The sequence below is a fragment of the Leopardus geoffroyi genome, chromosome C1, assembly GCF_018350155.1.
Source record: "Leopardus geoffroyi isolate Oge1 chromosome C1, O.geoffroyi_Oge1_pat1.0, whole genome shotgun sequence".
NCBI lineage: Eukaryota > Metazoa > Chordata > Mammalia > Carnivora > Felidae > Leopardus > Leopardus geoffroyi.
Genome location: NC_059328.1, coordinates 124,343,626 through 124,362,486, shown reverse-complemented (window position 1 = coordinate 124,362,486; position 18,861 = coordinate 124,343,626). Strand labels below are relative to the sequence as shown.

The following is an 18,861-nucleotide window of genomic DNA, read 5'->3' as shown; positions in this document are numbered from 1 at the left end:
GAGTTAGGAGGGATCTATGTGTATACTCATCATCTAAGACTTTGACCTGAAGTGTTGACTCCCAAAATAGGATGTAGGAGTCTGTGATCAAAGTTCCTAGATCAGCTGACCAATTCAAACAGATGCTGTCAGTTAAACCATACTGGTCATACTCTTCTGTATCACAGTAAATATTGCATACAAGTCTGAGCATAGTTTTATACAACAAGCATAGTAGCATAGCATGAAATGAAGGAATATGTGAAGATCTCAAGATTGCTCAGTCTGGGGGGGATACGAGAATAGAGATAATTATTAACATTTTTAAAATCAAGAAGGGTTTGGAAAGTTGCATAACAAATCCCAAAATACTAGACCAAGACCACCCTCAGAACCTTAAACGTTGTTTTAGTGTCAGTGACAGGAAGGAACACATAGCAAGCAAAGGATTTTTTTTTTTCCTTCAAGGGTTTTACCAGCTGCATATGGGACTAAATTCAAGAAGTATTTCTATGAATTGATGGTCTACATGGGAATTTAGAACCCATCTCTAACCTTCTTCAGTTTATATTCTTAAATGACATCTCACTACAGTATTTTATGTGATGCTACTATCAGATGCAGAATGTTTATTCACCAGAAACCAACCCCAGCCTAAGGTGGCATTTCTTCTATGTTAGTTTAAATAACTTATCTTCATCTTTACAAAGAAATTCCATGGTCTGGTTTGTCCCTCTAATTTTTTGCATGTTAATTTCCTGTATTCTTTCTCATATTCATTCCCTGTGTGATAGAATTCCAGACCCCCAACATCCAACATCCAGGTCTTCCTTTATATCAAAGAGAGTGTAGGGAAATGGAAAACAAATTTCCATTCTTCTATAAACTTTTCAAGTCTCAGAAAGCTTAAATCCACTTGGAATTCAGAGGCTGAGTATTCTCATGCATTCCAAAGCCATCAAATTGAATTTACTCTTCCAAAAGGTCATCTTAATGCCACAGCCAAAGTTACCCCATGGTTGTGAATAAATAGCCAATATAGTCATCTCTGATGACTTTGAAAAAACCATGGAGCCAACTCAGAATGAATAACCTCCATGTAATTGTTGTGGCGTTGGCAACAGGATTATTTTTTTTTAACTTGTTTCAGTCATACAGATGAAGAGAAGGATGTGCAAATAAAGAGATCTGTTCTCCCATCTGTGGTTTAAATTTCTGGTGCAAACACCGCACGTATCTTAAAGATGTTTAGGAACCTGGAGAGAACTCATACAAAGATTTATTTACATGACCACTTGCATTAGAAGAAAGCATGCCAATTAATAATGTGGCATGAATATTAAGCACCCATATAGACACCCTTTCTGGCTGGTGCATTGCATTGGATCCTCACTACATTTCTGGGCTGAAACTTGTAGATAGGATTGAAATGCTCAAAGTAAAAAAGAGTTTGGATTTCAAATTTTCCACTTTTCTAGGATTTATTAGTGCTTAAGAGGACAAAAATCAGCGGTTACTAAAGTAGTTTGTTTGATTCTGTGAGAGAGGGTAGATCACTGCATGGGAGCAAGTACACTGTTTAGGATAGATGAGCTGTACCCTTGCTAACTGAAAATCATGGCTTACTAATTTTCAAATGTTTCCCAAGAATGTAGTAAGTCTGTAGGTAAAGCGACATCAGTAAACATCATTCATCTAGGCTTTTAAAAAGCCTTTCAGGTGCCAACTCCAAAATGGACTTCTTGAGAGAACAGACTCCACCTTTTCTATATATGAGGCAGCTTGCAGCCAACTCCAAGTACTTTGCTCGATCTTCACAATTGCTCATTAATGATTACAATCAGCTAACTGCCCCCCTCCCCACCCCACCCCCCACCCCCCACCCCCCGGCCTAAGGAAATGGTTGCCAAAAGGTAATCTCTTAGGAAAAAACCACAAGGTAGTTGTTTGGTAAAATGTACCCAGGTGCTGCAGTAATATACTAACCACGCAGATGGAAATTTGATTTACTTTGGGCTCCATGACAGTGTGTGTGAGGGGCCCCCACCTTTCCCTCACAACCACTTGTGAAACTTACAGAGCACCTGCTTTGTCATGAGCACTGTGCCAGGCTCATTGCAAATGTGCTGTCATTGTATGCGGTCAGAATAGTTTCCAAACCCTGTTGTCACACAGTTAGCAGGTAGCCCCACAGGTCTTCAAGCCTTCTCTTTCCGGCTCTGAGGCCTGTTCCTTTCCACTTCACCTATTCTTTTTCACTTCATTCTTCTGAATATTCTGAGTAACTTAGAACTCAAGTCAGGTTTTGTCAAGCCTATTCTGTGAAATAATCTCTTTGGACAAATACATTAATAATACCAGGAATTTGAGTTTACAAACTCAAGCAATTAAGATTTGTGCCACAGGATCACAAAAATGTGTGAGAAAAGAGAATTGTGTGAGAAAACATTCGAGACACTTTAATCCGTAGAGGAGAAGGCTGAGGGAAAATCAGCCACATTTTCCAAACACTCAAAATCATTGCTAATTCAGATTCCACTAACCTGGAAATTTATATTAACTGAAACAGTGCTGGAAATAAACTTTTCCCTTTGCAGCTATTTTTAAAGATAACATTACTGTGTAAAGAAATAGTACAAAACAAGTTTGGAAGAAGCCTAGATAATCCACATGAGAGAACAAATTGTTTTAAAAGAGAGAAACTCATTGTTTTGTGTAAATACATATAAGATGTTACTGCATAATCTCATCTACTCACTACAAATGTTCCCAGGAACTTGACTCTATAAGAGCTTAGTTCTTACAGTACTAAGGGCACTGATGTCAAGTGGGACTCCAGCACTCAGCATGGCATCAAGAATTCCTGAGGATGAGGGCCAGGGTGATGATGCCACTCTGGCTCCTGTTAGATCTGAAACCTTCAGACCAGTGATGCTTTGTGGGGTGGAGGAGGAGGGGCAGGAGACTGAGGAGGACACCTAAACATCATCCCAGGAGCTGTCCTTTGTCTTGGTCATGGACTCTTGTTCTAACGTCTTAAGAAATTGGTCTTTAAAATATCCAATAATTCTCAATGATCTTATCCCTCTGGCTATCTGAATTAATGAAGTCTGGCTGTATGTGAAAAATAGCTATACAGAAGAAGGAAGTCAGCTATTTTCTTTGGTTGCTAGAGTCAGAACAAAAGGCAGCCGATTGGGATTTCAAAAGGAAAGCTTCATATTCAATTTAATTTCAGAAAGAATTTTCTAAAGATTAGAGCTGTTTTTTTTACTTCTCCACCCGTTCTTTTCATTACGCTCAGTGAGAACTATCTATGTGTCAGGTGCTGTGCTGAGCACTGATGATGGAGAATACTTGATCAGCCTATTGTTATTATCAGCTCTATCAGCATATAATTACCATACTGTTGAAAAAAGAAAATATAGAATCAGGAATGGACTTATATAAGAAATTAATAAGATCCAGTCTGCCCCCAGGATGTTTACAGTCTAATAACACTGATTTTGAGAATTGTGCTGTTTTCTGAATGTTAGCTCTGTGCCTGCTCCAGGCACCATGCTATGTGTATTAGGTGCTATGTTTCTAGTCCTCAGTGCTCCCCCATGAAGAAGGCTGTATGATCTAATTTTCAGATTGGAAAACTAAAACCACCTGCTGAGGCTTCTGGTACAAGGAGCATTAAGTGCTAATGCTCCTTGGTGAAGTGAGTGGGGATTTTACATTGTGCACCCTAAGTTAACAGTTGACAAATCTGCAGTAGAAAGGTTTCTCCAGAATTTCTTCTCTGCCACCATCCAATGCAGAACCTCACCCTTTCTGGCTACTCACCCACTCATGGGCTGCTTTTCTCCCTTTTATGTACAGTAAAGTTCCCCTGTACTGAAGCTTTGATGCCAGACAGTATTCCTAACCCAAGGACTCTGAGCTTTTTTCCCAAAGAAGGAGGGCATAGAAATTTCTGTATCAGCTGCTAAGAGACCAAAAAGGTATCCATCTCCTTGCCTGCCAGAGATCTACAAGGTGGTAGATTCGAGGGGTGAGCAAAAGATTCTGAATCCATCCTGTAAAAGATTCCCTGCCATTCTGCTGCTGACACCCTAAATGGGACTCAGGGGTGCTGAGATGGTGAGCCCTCAGCTCTCAAGTAGCCAGTGTTTTCCTTGGTGTAGCCAGTGTTTTCCTCAGTGAGCTACAAATTTCTGTATGTGCCATGACTTTAAAAGGACTGGGAAGCACCACTGTGAGTCATTGATGGAATGTCTAGGGCTGGTTGGTGCCCATAAGTGAGAGAACTTAACCTTGAGAGAATGGGAGATAAAGGCAAATGGGACAATGAGAAGTACATGGAAGGGCTGACCAGGGTCACAAGAGTGATTGGTGACCTTGGAAGAATGAAACCTGCTGGTCCATCCAGAGACCCAACCCTTGAACTCATTAGCAAGACCCTGTTGGCATCTGTTCTCACAGCCACAAATGTGAACTTAGTCTTGTCAAGATCAAGACTGTCAACTCATTTGAGATGCAAGGTCAGCTTGCCACTTTGAACTTTGTTCCTATCACAGCCATTTAATTACGTTGTGGTTCTTATAATTCTCTCAGAAAAAAAAAAACTGGCTTCAGAAGTACAATATCTTATACTTTCTCAGGTTACAGTATTTTTATGAACTGTGAGAAACTTACAGCACCTGAAAGAAAGTACATAACGAAGGGGTCAGCATTTTTCAATATAAACTCCACCTCCAAAGGTTGATGCAATTCTGGAGAAATTTGCTTGAGGGTGAAACTTGGCATATGGCGTCTGAGTCCCTGACTGTCTACACCTCTTTTCATAGGTACTTACAAATGAGTTCTTCAAATTCACTACATTTGGCATCTGTAATTATTAGAAATAAAAAATGACTTTAATAGCAAGTGGTTTGTGAGTTTAGTGTCACACACTTCTCGGAGAATCTGAGGACTCAGGAATACCAAAAGTCCTGTTTTATATATTCTGGTATGACAGTATTGTAAAAGGAAAGAAGGGAAAGAAAAATTATTTAAGGAGACAGAAACCAGAAAATTTTGGTATTTTCCAAAGAGTACCGTACTTAAACAGCCTTCATCATTTTTCCTACCCAATACCCCTCCTTACCCTGTTTTCTGTCTTGTGTTATAGGCCAGGCCAGCACACACAGGCTTTGGTGTCTGTGGCTTTTCCCCAGAAACTCACTAAAGAGGCAGCCATGGATCTCATTTTGCTTTTTGAGTCTCCATTTGAGAGGATTGGATTCAGTGCTCCCCATCAAATACTTGTAGGGGAGAGAGTTCTTAGACAAAGCCAGAAAAACTGCCCTTGAAGACAATGCCTATCACCTAGTCCAGAGAGCAAAGATTAAGGCCAGAAAAAATGTTGGCATGGAAGTCTATGGATGCAACTGAAGAAGGCAGAGGGAAGAGTTACTGAGCAATAGTGGTTCTCAGGAACCATGCAGATCAGGGTGTGCAGGCATCTTGCATGATGGGGCAACAACCACCTAGACACAGAGAATGTCAACAGTAGACTCAGACCTCAGGATGGGGAGCAGGAGAACCAGCTAGAATTCAGGCACCTGCTCCAATTCCAGAGGAGAAGCTGAACTCCTGCTTAGGAGCAGAGGGGCATTCTGTGAGCTTTGCATTCACAAGGCTGCCTCAATGGCTATTAAACGAGTGGACCCCACATATGGATTTATCCGTACTTTGGGCAAGTATCAGGATAGCTTGATGGTTAAGAGCATGGTCTTTGTAAATACATCTGACTGGATTCAAATCCAAACTCTTTTTTTATAGTGCAAGGCCTTCGGCAAGTTACTTGGACCTTTCGAGCTATGATTCCTCATTTGTAGATGGTGATAATAGTTCTTACCTTATAAGGTTGGAAGATGAAGACTGATGCAAAGAAAGGAGTAAAGTCCTTTGGCCACAATAAGTAACCAGATTTGATGATGCATGCCCACAAAAGGAAAAGAGCTCCACCTGCCTCCTCCTGCTGAGCACTCTTTAGTTCAGGTGCAGTCCTGAAGGTGCTGGGAGTAAATTATTATGGGAGGTATCCTGGGGCACGTGGAGGCTAACACACCTCTGCTGCTGTGTGCCTTGAATCCGCTTCCCATTCCCAGACACTGGACCAGTTCTGATGAAGACCCACGTGCTCCTGTATGATATTGAAGTAGTTCAGCCTCTTAGAATTGCCCCAAGTACAACGCACAGATATGCTAAAGCCGAGGGGTTTTGTGTTTCTAGGCTAAAATGAAAAAAGGACCTCAAATTCTGAATAGCAGGGTCTTTTTTTTTTAACTCTTCTGGCAATGCCTCCCCATGCAAACGTCTGTTCATTTTCAAAAAGGCCCTTCTGTAACAATCAGGTCCCCTTAACTGAGGAGAAAATGAATGGAGAAGATAAAGAATAATCTTTAAAATTGATAGAGAGTAAAGCTGCCCAGGTGGAGGCCTTGAAATGAATGGAGCTAAAACTTAGCCCTTGTGATCCTGCAAAACAAAAGCCTACCCCAGAACATAGTCATATGAATCAAGGCCCCTGCAATCCCTAACCAGTATCTGAGATCAGATGGCATAGGAGATGGCCAAATGCAAGAGCGTATCTGCATCTTCCCACTAAATATCCCTTTGAAAACAGAAGCTTCTCCTTTGATAGGGACTGTCTTCCCAGTGCTTCCAAAACCAGCATCAAACCTACTAGAACTTACAACAACCACGTCTGTCCACACCCCTACCCTTTTGTTTTTTTACCTTACTGTTAGGAAATTCCCAGAATTCTTCCACTCATTTACAGCAAAGAGGTTTTGAGGAAGAGGGTAGGGAATGGACAGATTTGGGAATTCTGATACTAGTTGCTCAGCGTCAAAGGCGATTATGTAAGAAAAGCACTGATGGATAAACTATCTGCTAATATCTAATATGTATACTAAGTATTTTGTGTGTGTCACTGTTCATTATTTAATTCCTCCAGCCACTTCACAGTATGCTTGGTGTCATTCTCAATTCTAGAAATTTGCTGGCAAACATTTTTATCCTCACAGCAATCCTGTGAGGAACCTGAGACCTCAAGAGGTTAAGAATCCTGTGTTGGGGTCATGTAATAGTTATTGACTTTACCATTTTCCAAACCATTGTTCACTGTAAAATATTCACTGTTGAGCCTCTTGATGCAAAGATTATGCCGTATTCCGTTATATTCTCTGCCATGCCTAAAAGGGTGCTGAATTGTGCCTCTTACTTAGTCTTAGATGTATAAGCTGCTGACAAAAACTTTACTAAGGATGCTTTATTTGAAGATTGTCATATAAACATGAGACTTCTGGGGTGACAAACAGATCTTGGAAGCTGTCTCATTGGCTTTGGTAAATCATACCACCATTTTAGAAGTGAAATACGTAATAAATTTTTCAGATACTGAATTTTTATCTGTGTATAAAATTTCTTAAAGATGAGACACAGCAGAATATGTTACCCCCATATGGTGAAATCAACTTGATTTGTTTTAGGGAGTAGTGAGATCTCTGGGAGTGACAAGATATCCGAAGGTACTGATGGGTTTTGTCACTGCATAAAGTCACTGAAAGACATGAAGTGGCTCTGTGGTCTTCTCAACAAATTGACTTCAAATGGCACTTGGGCCAAATGAAGCCCACTTGATACAGTGATGTTATCATGGGTAAGGTATGTTTGGGGATGATCCCTGTAGCATGTGAATTACTTGCCCTCACAATTAAATTTGAGAGGCCAGAGACTCCGTTAACTGACAAGTGGATGATAATTCATGTAAGAGATGCACAATTACCTTTGTCAGGACATCACTTCAATGTGTTATGTGTGCTCATTACTCATCATATTTCGGTTAATAAATTTCACCTAATTGGTTGAAGTCATATGATTCCCAGTTGAAATAAAGCTTACCAAAAATATGTTTTGGTCTCTAATGACTGTTCTTTTTGTATGATAATTCTGGAGAACCAGCCAGGAAAATGTATATGTGACTCTCACTGCCAGGAATGGCTGGCTGCCTTACCTCATATTAAATGAAGGGAGTATCTCCATGTTTAATTAAATCTTATGATGCCACTCACTGGAAATTTACTACCCCATTAATAGTATTTCTTCCTTCTAGATATCTCCCTTCCTCCAGATTAGATACAAATGCCTGTGATACTTTTATTCCTTTATGTGAATATTCTTTAATCCTCACTATGTTGTTACTTTGTCTAGAATCAAACTGCCTGATGAGGACACTGGACAGTGGGATCGGAACCTTCCCACTCCCAGACTCTGGAAATCGCTCCACAGGGCGGTACATATGCCACCCAGACTCCCCAGAGGACACCGAACCCATCCTGCCTCTCCAGCCAACACTTTGTGCATCTTCCTCTATCAGAGCTCAGACCCTTGAACGAGAAGTGCCTTCCTCTGCAGACAGCCATGTCTCTGCAGATAATGCCATTGTTCATTCCACATCCGACCCCATCATGACCACCAGGGGGATGCGTCCTCTTGAAAGTCGCCTCCCCAAACCAGCCTCCTCAGGTAAAACACCTATGACCTTCCAAATTAGATTGTTTCCACACCAAAATAATGCACTTGCTAAAAAACAAAAAAAAAATGGAAAACATGCAGCAGAGAAGGTTTCCACTAGGAGGTCAGTCAGTGACCTCTGCCCAATGGAAACGTGGATGCATGAAAATCCCTGTAAATCCTCAACCAAAAAGTAAAAAGACGACCATTAAACATCATCTACTCTTAGCATTACATTAAAGAGTGTACACACATATAAAGGAAACAAGCACCTAAGCACAGGTATATGGATATATAAATTGATTAAGAGAAAAAAAAAAAAACACACAACATACCCATAGGATTTTATCTTGTAAAACCTAAATCTGAATATAGACCAGGTTAGCCTCAAGACATAAATTTAGCTGAAATGTTGTTTGCCCTCTAACCAGAAATGTATGTCTTCTGACATATTCCCATCCTGCTCAAATATATTTATATGTTGAACTATAAAAAACTTTGTTTGGTATCTCAGCAGTAGATTGTGCATTAGCTGCAATGCAGCGGAATGAGCCTCTGCACTGAGACGTACCGCCCTTCGTCACCGTCAATTGAAACAAGCTTCCATGATTAAAGACAGGAGCAGGCTAAGGGTCAAAGTTTTTTTTTTTTTTTCATTGTTCCCTCAAGATTAAAAAATATTTATTGCAGTGCAGGATGATACTAAATAATTTTTAACTTGCATGGCTTATGTTGCATTTATGACATGCATAAGCATAAGAACGAGAACTCTAAAGACTTTCTTTTATAATTTGATGACTAGAAAGGAGCCACAAGTAGAAATTATACTATAGGCTTTTGAGAAATTAGAAAAGAAGGCATTTAATTAAATATCTTTGAATAAATGTGATTGAGCTAATCCCATGGCTGAGTTCTTCATACAATAATACTAACTGCCATGAATGTTTCATCACAAACTTTTGCTCGTTTCAAGCCAAGGCTACATTTTAAAAGGCTGTAATGCATATTATTTTTTAAATAAATGCATTGTTAATTAATGACACAGCCTCCAGAGATTCAGGGGCAAGATCTTAGTTATAGATTATATGCTCCATGCTTGAATAGTCACATGTGTGACCTCAATTCAGCGGCGGGCTGCCAAGTAGACTTCATGATTAAACACTGTCATTATAACAAATTGAATAGAAACCACAAGCCTTGAATTGCTTCATAAGAAGGGGATTGGAAGGAGATTGTTCTGATCTTGCTGCTAATATCCACTGTGCTGGATTTTGGAGGTTTGTGTCTTAATTAAATTGTCATGAAGAGTTATAAAAAAGTAGTATATGGTAGAGAGTGAGGTAAACATAACTGCAGGGTATTTTTGTGTCTCCCACCCCAAAGCTTCCTATCTATCAAATGATGCCATCACTGTGGTCCAGAGGCAGGGCTGCCTTTCCAAGGCTTCTCTTTTCTCTATGGCCATTGGTTACTCAATTAAAAAGCCAGGGAATGGAAAACCAGCTGGAACAAAAGGAGAGTGAGGTTATTCCTGCCTAGAGGAGGAGTCACTTCCTGTTTAATTCCTGTATTTGTTTTCTTTGGTTTTTTTTTTTAATTTTTTTAATCTTTATTTATTTTTGAGAGAGAGACAGAATGTGAACAGGTGAGGAGCAGAGAGAGAGGGAGACATAGAATCCGAAGCAGGCTCCAGGCTCCGAGCTGTCAGCACAGAGCCAAACATGGGGCTTGAACTCATGAACCGTGAGTTCATGACCTGAGCTGAAGTCAGATGCTCAACAGACTGAGCCACCTAGGCTCCCCTAATGCCTGTATTTGAATTGGTTTTTCACTTATTCCCCTATCAAAAATAGAGGTAACTGTACAAATCTCTCAGTGCTGATGAAAATACAATTACTTCGCTTCTGCTCACAAGCAGAATGCTGTTGAGAGGCTATCACAGCATGTCCTGTCGGTAATCACTGAGGCTGGAGGATAATAATAGCAATTCTCCTTTCTGGCACAAGGAAGGAGTACACTCTGCAGGTTAATCTACTATTAAGGGTAATGGAGGCACTTTCTTTAATCATTCCCTGCTAATTACGCCCTTGCTACTCAAAGTGTGATCCATCGGCTAGTTGGGATCAGGATCGCCTGGGAGCTTTTCAGAAATGGAGACTTTCAGACCGCACTCTAGACCTCCTGATTCAGAATCTGCAATTTAACAAAAACTCGGCCGATGCGTATGCACATAAAAGCTTGAGAAGCACTGCCCTCCCAGATCTTTAAGAGCAAAGTTTCCTGTTGTACATTATGAGTGCATTGGGAATGACCATAATGGGTATTCTAGGAAAATAAGGGTTCCCTGCCCAAGTATCTTTGGGAAGGGCTTCTAATTCAAATGCTGTTTTTGGACATCATGACAACTTCCAGTAGCACAATGAAGGCTCTGAGAAGTGCTCCAAAAAGGAAACCTGTTTGTTATTTGATGGATAACACTATTTGAGGACTAATCATTGTTTCCCAAATGATTTTTCCCCCTAACCTCTTCCTAACGTGAAAAGTCTATCAACGTTTTGTGGGAAAGTTTGCCTTCAGCTCTCCAAGGTGGACATCCTCTACAGATACACACAACATGCAATGCAGATGTTTAGTTAGCACAGATTTACAGGGGACAGAATGTTGGGCTACCCAGCTTTGAGTGTATTTGGACTTTTTTTTTTCCTGAATGTCTCCCTCACTTCCCTCCCTGAACTTGTAAAGAGTTGAAGAAAGCTGATTGTGGTTTGACGTACATTTTCTCATTTAGGAAAAATCAATTCCCAAAAGCAGAATGAAGCAGAGCCAAGGCCTCAGACCTGCTCGTCATTTGAATATGCCGAAAACACAATGGCAACTGAGCAGCTTCCAGACTGGGGCTGTGCAGCCCCCACGGCTGAGACCCAGGTAAGGGAGAGGCTGACAGAAGGGTACCTCCACTTATTGCCCCGACGGTGAACAATGATCTCCTTAAACACTTTTACAATAGATTCAACTTTTGAATCAAATTTGCCATTGGCTCGGTGAATAAAAACTAAGGTCCAGGGCTCACCTTTTTGCCTGAATTATTAAGTGATAGCATGGATTGTTGGGAGGAAGTGAAACGCCTCCACAGATCTGCACCTAGATTCTTGAGGCATAGATGATCTGTCCAGACTAGGTGGCATAGAACTTTCCCAAGATAAGAACACCACTGAGAATGATTCAGTGATACTTTTTCATTATTTTCTTCTTACTTTTTAACCTTTACCTTGCTCCTATGAGACAGATAAAGGAGGTATAATTATACTTCTTTTAGGGAGGAATAAACTGAGGTCTGGGGTAGGCCAGTGACTTGCCAGTGTCAGAGTGTCAGTGAGATCTCTGTGTCTTCAGTCCCATCGTTTTGCTATGGGATCTTCATCCACCCTGAGATGGCACACATATGCCTCCTGATGTGTGATTGGACCTGGGAAGTTGCTCATGGCTCAAGGACATTCTATCATCCCTTGGGGTTACCTGGTATTCTCTCCTAGGCTTCCTCCTATTTACCTTTTCCAGCTAGTTACCTGGGCCATATTCAAACTGTTCACTGTTTCTCAACTTCCTGGGGCTGGGCCCTTTCAGTGTCTTTGGTGGCACCTGGTAGTGACAAGGTGGGGGAAGAGGAACATGTGGATCAATTATCAGAGTTTCCCCCACGCTTCCTTGAATCTTCCCACTCCTGCTGCCTTTGCCTCTCCCAAACTTGGCATTAGGAGCACCCATTGCTATTTCTACTAGAGTTTCTACCAACTTATGTTGAGAAGATACCCAAATTAGCCCACATCTGGGGTCCCCCACAGTCACTGGGGCCAAACCTTCTTTCAGCCTTTAGCACCTCAGCATGGTGTTATGGAAAAGGAAAGAGAGAAAGATCCTCTGGGCCCAGAGTCTCAATTTACAGCAGAGAACACAAGTCCAGAGAGAAGCTGGACCATGCTCAGGGTCCACAGGAAAGGAGTCAGGACTAGAATTCAGCCCTCAGAATTCCATGTCTAACACTCAGAAGGGTAGCCTCTCTAAGGCAGGAGCCTAAGAGGGAAAAGAGTAAGCCAGTGTACTTTATCATGCCTTAATTTAAAATTTGTTTTAAGTTTATTTATTTTTGACAGAGACAGAGTGCGAGCATGAGCTGGGGAGGTGCAGAGAGAGAGAGGGAGACACAGAATCTGAAGTAGGCTCCAGGCTCCAAGCTGTCAGCACAGAGCCTGACACGGGGCCTGAACTCACGAACTGTGAGATCATGACCTGGGCCGAAGTCGGACATTTAACCGACTGAGGCACCCAGCGCCCCTATCATGCCTTAATTTAAACATAAAAGTGTTAAGACTCCTCCAAATCAATGATTCCCAAATTTGAGTGGGCATCAGAATCACCTGGACAGCTATAGATCCATGCATACCATGTCCGATTTGGTACTGTTGGGTTGAGGTCCAAGCATTTCTGACAGATTCCCAGGTGATGCTGATGCTGCTGGTCCATGGGCTGTCCCAAGGACTCTGTGCTTGCTTTGGGAACTGGAAAGTTGAGAAAACCCTAAAGACACCCAGAGTTGGAAGGGAAATCATTCAAAAACAACAGGTGGTGACAGTGGCAAAGAGGTTTAGGCAAGTCCAAGAAAGTAAATGTAATAACAACTGAGTGCCAGCCCGGGGACTGCTGTCCCTCTGTATGTGAGGGAAGAACACTCTTCCCCCAACATATATGCCCACCAAATACATACCCCTCTCTGGGGTTCTCTCCCTCATCCTGCCCCAGCTCTGCCCACTGGAAATCCTGCTCTGATTTGAGAGAGTGATTACTGTGGCTTGGAACTTAGAACCCTGCTTTGCTGACTACCAGGGAAGGAAATTTAGAAGCAAGAGTTAGCTTATATTTCTAGCACCAGCACAGTGCCTGGTTCCACTAGTGTTTATTGAATGGAGAGATGAAAATGTGCATCTCATCATACCCAGAAAATGTTACTGGGGTCCTGCTGGAACTCTAGATGTGGGGCTCCCGTGGAACCACAGCCAGGACACTTATCCATGAGGACATCATCCTTGCTGGGCTACCAGTATCTCTTGTATTGAGCTCTGTAACCCCAGAGACTAGCACACCTCTTGGCACAGAATAGACACTCAATAAACATTTGTTAAATGGGTAAATGAATGAATACATGAATGAAGGTATAAAGGAAATGAATTGTTGCTTGAACTTGTAACCCTAGCTGAGGGAGCTTACATCCTAAAATGAGTTTTTATAATTTCCAACTGAATGGCATCCTCCCTAACAGACTTTAGAGACCCATCCCATACATCTGTACCTGAACTGTCTAGGATGGGTGAGGTATAATAGGCTCTAATGGGAAAGCCTTCAAACCTAAAAGACACTCTTTTATAATTCCATACACCGGGTTGCAATCTTGGATCTAGTATTCTGATTCTATGCACAAAGGGGAAATGGTTTGTACACTATCAACCACCTCAGCAATTCCTGGCAGGGCCGCATCACCACACCAGTGATGTCTCAAGAGTCAGGCTGTGTGTGGGGCGCCTGGGTGGCTCAGTCGGTTAAACGTCCGACTTCAGCTCAGGTCACGATCTCGCAGTCCGCGGGTTTGAGACCCGCGTCAGGCTCTGGGCTGACGGCTCAGAGCCTGGAGCCTGCTTCCAATTCTGTGTCTCCCTCTCTCTCTGCCCCTCCCCCATTCATGCTGTGTCTCTCTCTGTCTCAAAAATAAATAAACGTTAAAAAAAAAAATTTAAAAGAGTCAGGCTGTGTGTGCATGTGAGCAAGAGGGGAGACTGAGTCCCTCAACCCATGAACTTTCAATCGATTCAAGGATTATGTCGGGTTAACAATCACACACTTCTAAAGGCTCCTGTCCTTTCAAGGGGTAGAAGAAAATTATAAATTAGGCAAGCATGCATTCTTTTGTGCTTAAGGTTGATTTTTTTCATACCCTCTGATACTCGAAAGCCAATGCTGAGATCAGTTAAACAAATAAGCCATTAGGCTTAAAAGAGCAGCTCATAATAGGCACTTGAGAAAAATAAGATCCCATAAAGAAGGGTACAAAATGAAGAGCAGGTAAATGCAAGGACTTTCCTCTGCTTGGGACAATGGCTTCCGAGTGGTCAATGGCTTCATTACCACAGCCCTGTTTCTGCAGCTCCAATAATTGAGTAAACTGTGCCAGCTCGGCGTGAGGCAGATAGAAAGGAAAAGCAGAGTTGTTCTTGGGGGTGGGGCAGCAGAATGGAATTCTGTGCGCACAATGACAGCCAACTGTGAACTGTTTGCCATTCTCACAGGATGTTCTGCCCCGTTTTGACTTGCGTGAATAATCTTAACAGTCTCGTATTACTTATTCAGGACAAGGTACCCAGAATGTGTGCGTACTCTGCCAGTGGTGGCAGTGATAGTGACAGTGACCTGCACTATGGAAATAATGGTTTTGGAGCTGGAAGGGGCAAGTTAGTGAAAGCAATGAAGAGCGCCACCCAAGGTAATTTCTGGGAGCACCTGGGCATTCGGGGCTCCTCTCTCTCTGGGAAGCCGCTGATTCTGCCTTTCACAGTACTCTGCCTCCATGCCCCCACCCTTGACTTTACATCTTAGCCCCGCGTTTTCTCCTGAGATCTAATTTTCTGCTGTGTACAGAAGATTGTCTATGTGTATCAATTTGTTTTCTGGTATAATCTTCATGACATTTCAGTACAGTCTATAAGGATTTTATTTCCAAATCTGGCATCTCCCAAAAAGTCTCCAATTGAGTTATCTCTGTAATGAAGGAATGACTAGAAAGATAACTTTGTTCTTAATTACATCCTCTGGCAAGTTAAATCATCCAGTGAGCCATGGATGGAGTCTTCCAGGCTTTTTACTAATATCGTGCTGTGTAGCTCTGCACCTGTGAGCCATGCCGTTATGAACAGATCTGTTTCTGAAGTTCAGACTTGCTCACTGTATTTTCTTCTTGAATCAGAATTGGCAGCAGAAAAACCATCATCCCTAGGCATTTAAAAATGTGTATATTCAGATGGCCTTTCCTTATAGCTACAGGAGGACAAATGGACCCATAACACAAACTGGGATCTGGGATCTACTTTCCTTGTAATCTACTCTGGATTGTCCAAAGTATTTCAGTAATGCAATGGGGAATCATTTTGTTCATACTAATCAACTTTTTTTCTAATACTAATTTATCAATTATATGATGAAAGCATGACTTTCTTTTTTAAAACAAGACTGTTATATTGCTTTAGGGAAAACCTATCAAGCATGTGTGTTTCCAGTTTCCAAGAGTCTTGGCAATATAACATATGGGCCTATTCTGGCTATGCCATTCCGAGGACTTTGCTTCTTCTCTGATAGACATGAATGGGATCTTTAGATGACCTTGGGCAGAGGAGAGGCATAACCTGAGATATTTCCAAAGGATCACTCTGGCTGCCATGTCGTGAAGACTGAAGAAGCAAGATCAGCTCAGAGGCTATTATAGTCATCCAGGCAAGAGATGTTAGTGACTGGGACAGGGTGGTCTCAGTGAAAGGAGTGACCAGCACTGGCCATTAACCTGAGCCTCCAATTTGTTCCTTGCTTCCTACTAGTCATCTGAGAAGCAAGACCAATGGTTAAGTCATACAAAGTCTTACCAGGAAGGAAGTGACAAATACCCCTGGCATAGTAGTTAGGTTGTTGTCCCCCCATTTGTTGTCCTTGCTGCTCCCTGTGGTTTGTCAGTGCCCCTCTGGTTGTGGCAGAGAAAGGGGAAGGGAAGGTCATTGTTATGGGACTGCCCAGAAGACACCTAGGGCCAGGCCAGCTCCTAGTCCAAGCTTTTCCCTTGAACTTATTGTGGGTCCACAGTGACTCACTTCACCTCCAGCTAACTTGACCTTCAGCTGCTCCATTAAAGAATGATTTCCACGGCCCCCTCCAACTCCAAAATTCCATTTATTTATTGAACAAATATTTATTGAAAGCTTCCTCTGGGCCAGCTCTCCAGCAGTGAGTATCTAGACAAAATTCCCCACCAGAGAGTAAACAATAGATATGATTAACTAGTAAATGCATATCATTTGCTGAAAGGAGATAAGTGCTGTGGAAAAACAAGGTGAAGCAGGGTGGGGTACGGGAGGGCAGGACTCCCTGGGGGGAGGTTAACATTTTTAAAAGGTGTCTAAATAAGCCTCACTGAGAAGGTGGTGTTTGAGATTGGAAGGAGTAGAGGGAGTGAACCAGGAGGACATATGGGGGAAAAGCATGCTCAGCAAAGGGACCAGCCAGTGCGGACACCTGGAGGCTGGAGTGGCAGGAGGCCAGCGTGGTTGTGGTCAGATCAGTTTGGAAGGTGGGGGAGATGAGGTCAGACAAGTAAAAGGTACCAGAGCTCATAAGGGCTTGCTTGCCATTCTGAGGACTTTGCTTCTTCTCTGATAGACATGCATGGGATCTTTAGATAACCTTGGGCAGAGGAGAGGCATAACCTGAGATATTTCCAAAGGATCACTCTGGCTGCCATGTCATGAAGACTGAAGAAGCAAGATCAGCTCAGAGGCTATTATAGTCATCCAGGCAAGAGATGTTAGTGACTGGAACAGGGTAGTCTCAGTGAAAGGAGTGAACAGCACGGGCCAGTAATGCTCTCTGCAGGGATGGAAATGTTCTCCATCTGCACTGTCCAGTACCAGAGCCACGAGCCACATGTGGCCCATAAGCACTTGAAATGTGGCTAGTATAAGAAAGGAAATATAAATTTAATTTTTAAATTTAATTTTTGCTCTTGTTTTCGTATGAGTTCTTACTTGGCCCATTCCATTTTTTCCTCTATTTTATTTTTTATTTTAATTAAGTTCAACTTAAATATTAATAGCCACATCCATCTAATATAACACAGGAGTGAGAATGGTCTGATTCCAGGTCTAGTTAAAAAGACAACATAATTTATTGATAGATTAGAGGGTGGGGGTAAAGGAAAAAGCAGAGTCAAGGGTGGATCTGATGTTTGGGTCCTGGAAGGGACTGACTGACTGAAATGGAGAAGGCTGAGGTTGGAGCTTGAGGAAGCATCTTGGACATGCTCAGTGTGAGCTGCCTGTGAAGCAGGTGGAGGTGTTGGGTAGGCAGCGTACTGTAGGCATCTGCAGCTCAGCAGATGAGGTCTGGTCTAGAGATGTAAATTTGAGCATCAGCACATAGCAGATCCAAGTGAGGCCAGGAGGGGAAGGAGTATTGATAGAGAGAGGACTTGGTCCTCCCAAGTTGACAGGTCAGGGAGAAAAGAAACAGCCCCCAAAGGAAACTGAGCAGAAGCAAGTAGGGAGGGAGCAGTAGACCCAGGGAAGTGTGGTGTCTTAGGAGCCCGATGTAGAAAGATGTCAGAGGTTGAGGGGGAGTTCCATGATTCTGTATGTAGCTTGATACAAGCTTTGTATTCAGTGATTCTGTCTCTCCCTCTGGCAGTGGACTTCCAGTGGGGAGTAGGGGTGGGTGGGGTTTGGAAGGAAGTAAGTGGAGGAAGAGGAAGATGGTCCAAAGGCAATTTGAAAACATCTTGGAAAAGGAAACCAGATTAAGCCAGGGGTGTGTGGGTGGCTCAGTCGGTTAGGCATCAGACTCTTGATTTTGGCTTAGGCCACGATCTCATGGTTTGTGGGTTCAAGTCCTGCATGGGGTTCCTCGCTGACAGTGAGGAGCCTGTTTGGGATTCTCTCTCTGCCCCTCCCTCCCCTCCCCCCACTTCATGTGTGCTCATTTGTGCTTTCTCTCTAAATAAATAAATAAAAGAGAGAGAGAAAGAGATTAAACCAAACTGTGTCAATGAACAGCTACTGGAGTATGAAAGAACTTACTTTAGGGTGCAAATTTTAACATTGCTCTGTTTAAATGAGTCATGCAAAGCAATCAGGAATGAACATTAGGGGATGGCCAGGGATCCTGGTAAACAGTGTACTTGTTCCTTTAACTTTTCTTTTTGATCTTTGTGCAAAAGGAAGGGAGTCTCAGACTGAGTTGTTTCAATATACTCACTTTGCTCATCCTAATCTCTCTACCCAGAGCAAATCCCATCTGAGAGGAGTGGCTCCTTTCATAGTATTGCTGCAGCCTCTGAGCGAATGGTGCTTCTTTGGATAAGAAGCTGAGGTCTAGGTAGAGTAACTCTGGAAGCAGCACCACCAGCAAGAAGATGCTTTCCTCTAGCCTGGCACCTGCCCTCTGCCTTTAATAGTGAACCTGTTGCCAGAGCTCTGTCATCTACACACCCTCACAGAGCAGGCAGCCGCTCATCCTGGCTGATGACAGTGT

The 18,861-nt window shown here is 42.5% G+C and overlaps 1 protein-coding gene across 7 annotated transcripts in view; it reads left to right on the top strand.

Annotated features, from left to right (window-relative positions):
* The window catches only part of NCKAP5 (NCK associated protein 5), a 976,326-nt gene that overhangs the window by 907,797 nt on the left and 49,668 nt on the right, over nucleotides 1-18,861 (top strand). For 6 of the 7 annotated variants that reach the window (XM_045479574.1, XM_045479575.1, XM_045479573.1 and 3 more), the window contains 2 exons: nucleotides 8,227-8,541; nucleotides 11,318-11,454. In XM_045479574.1, coding sequence (XP_045335530.1) covers nucleotides 8,227-8,541; nucleotides 11,318-11,454 — 452 coding nt within the window. Of the gene's footprint in view, nucleotides 1-8,226; nucleotides 8,542-11,317; nucleotides 11,455-14,925; nucleotides 15,059-18,861 lie in introns of all 7 variants that reach the window. The other variant, XM_045479578.1, reaches the window with a different exon arrangement.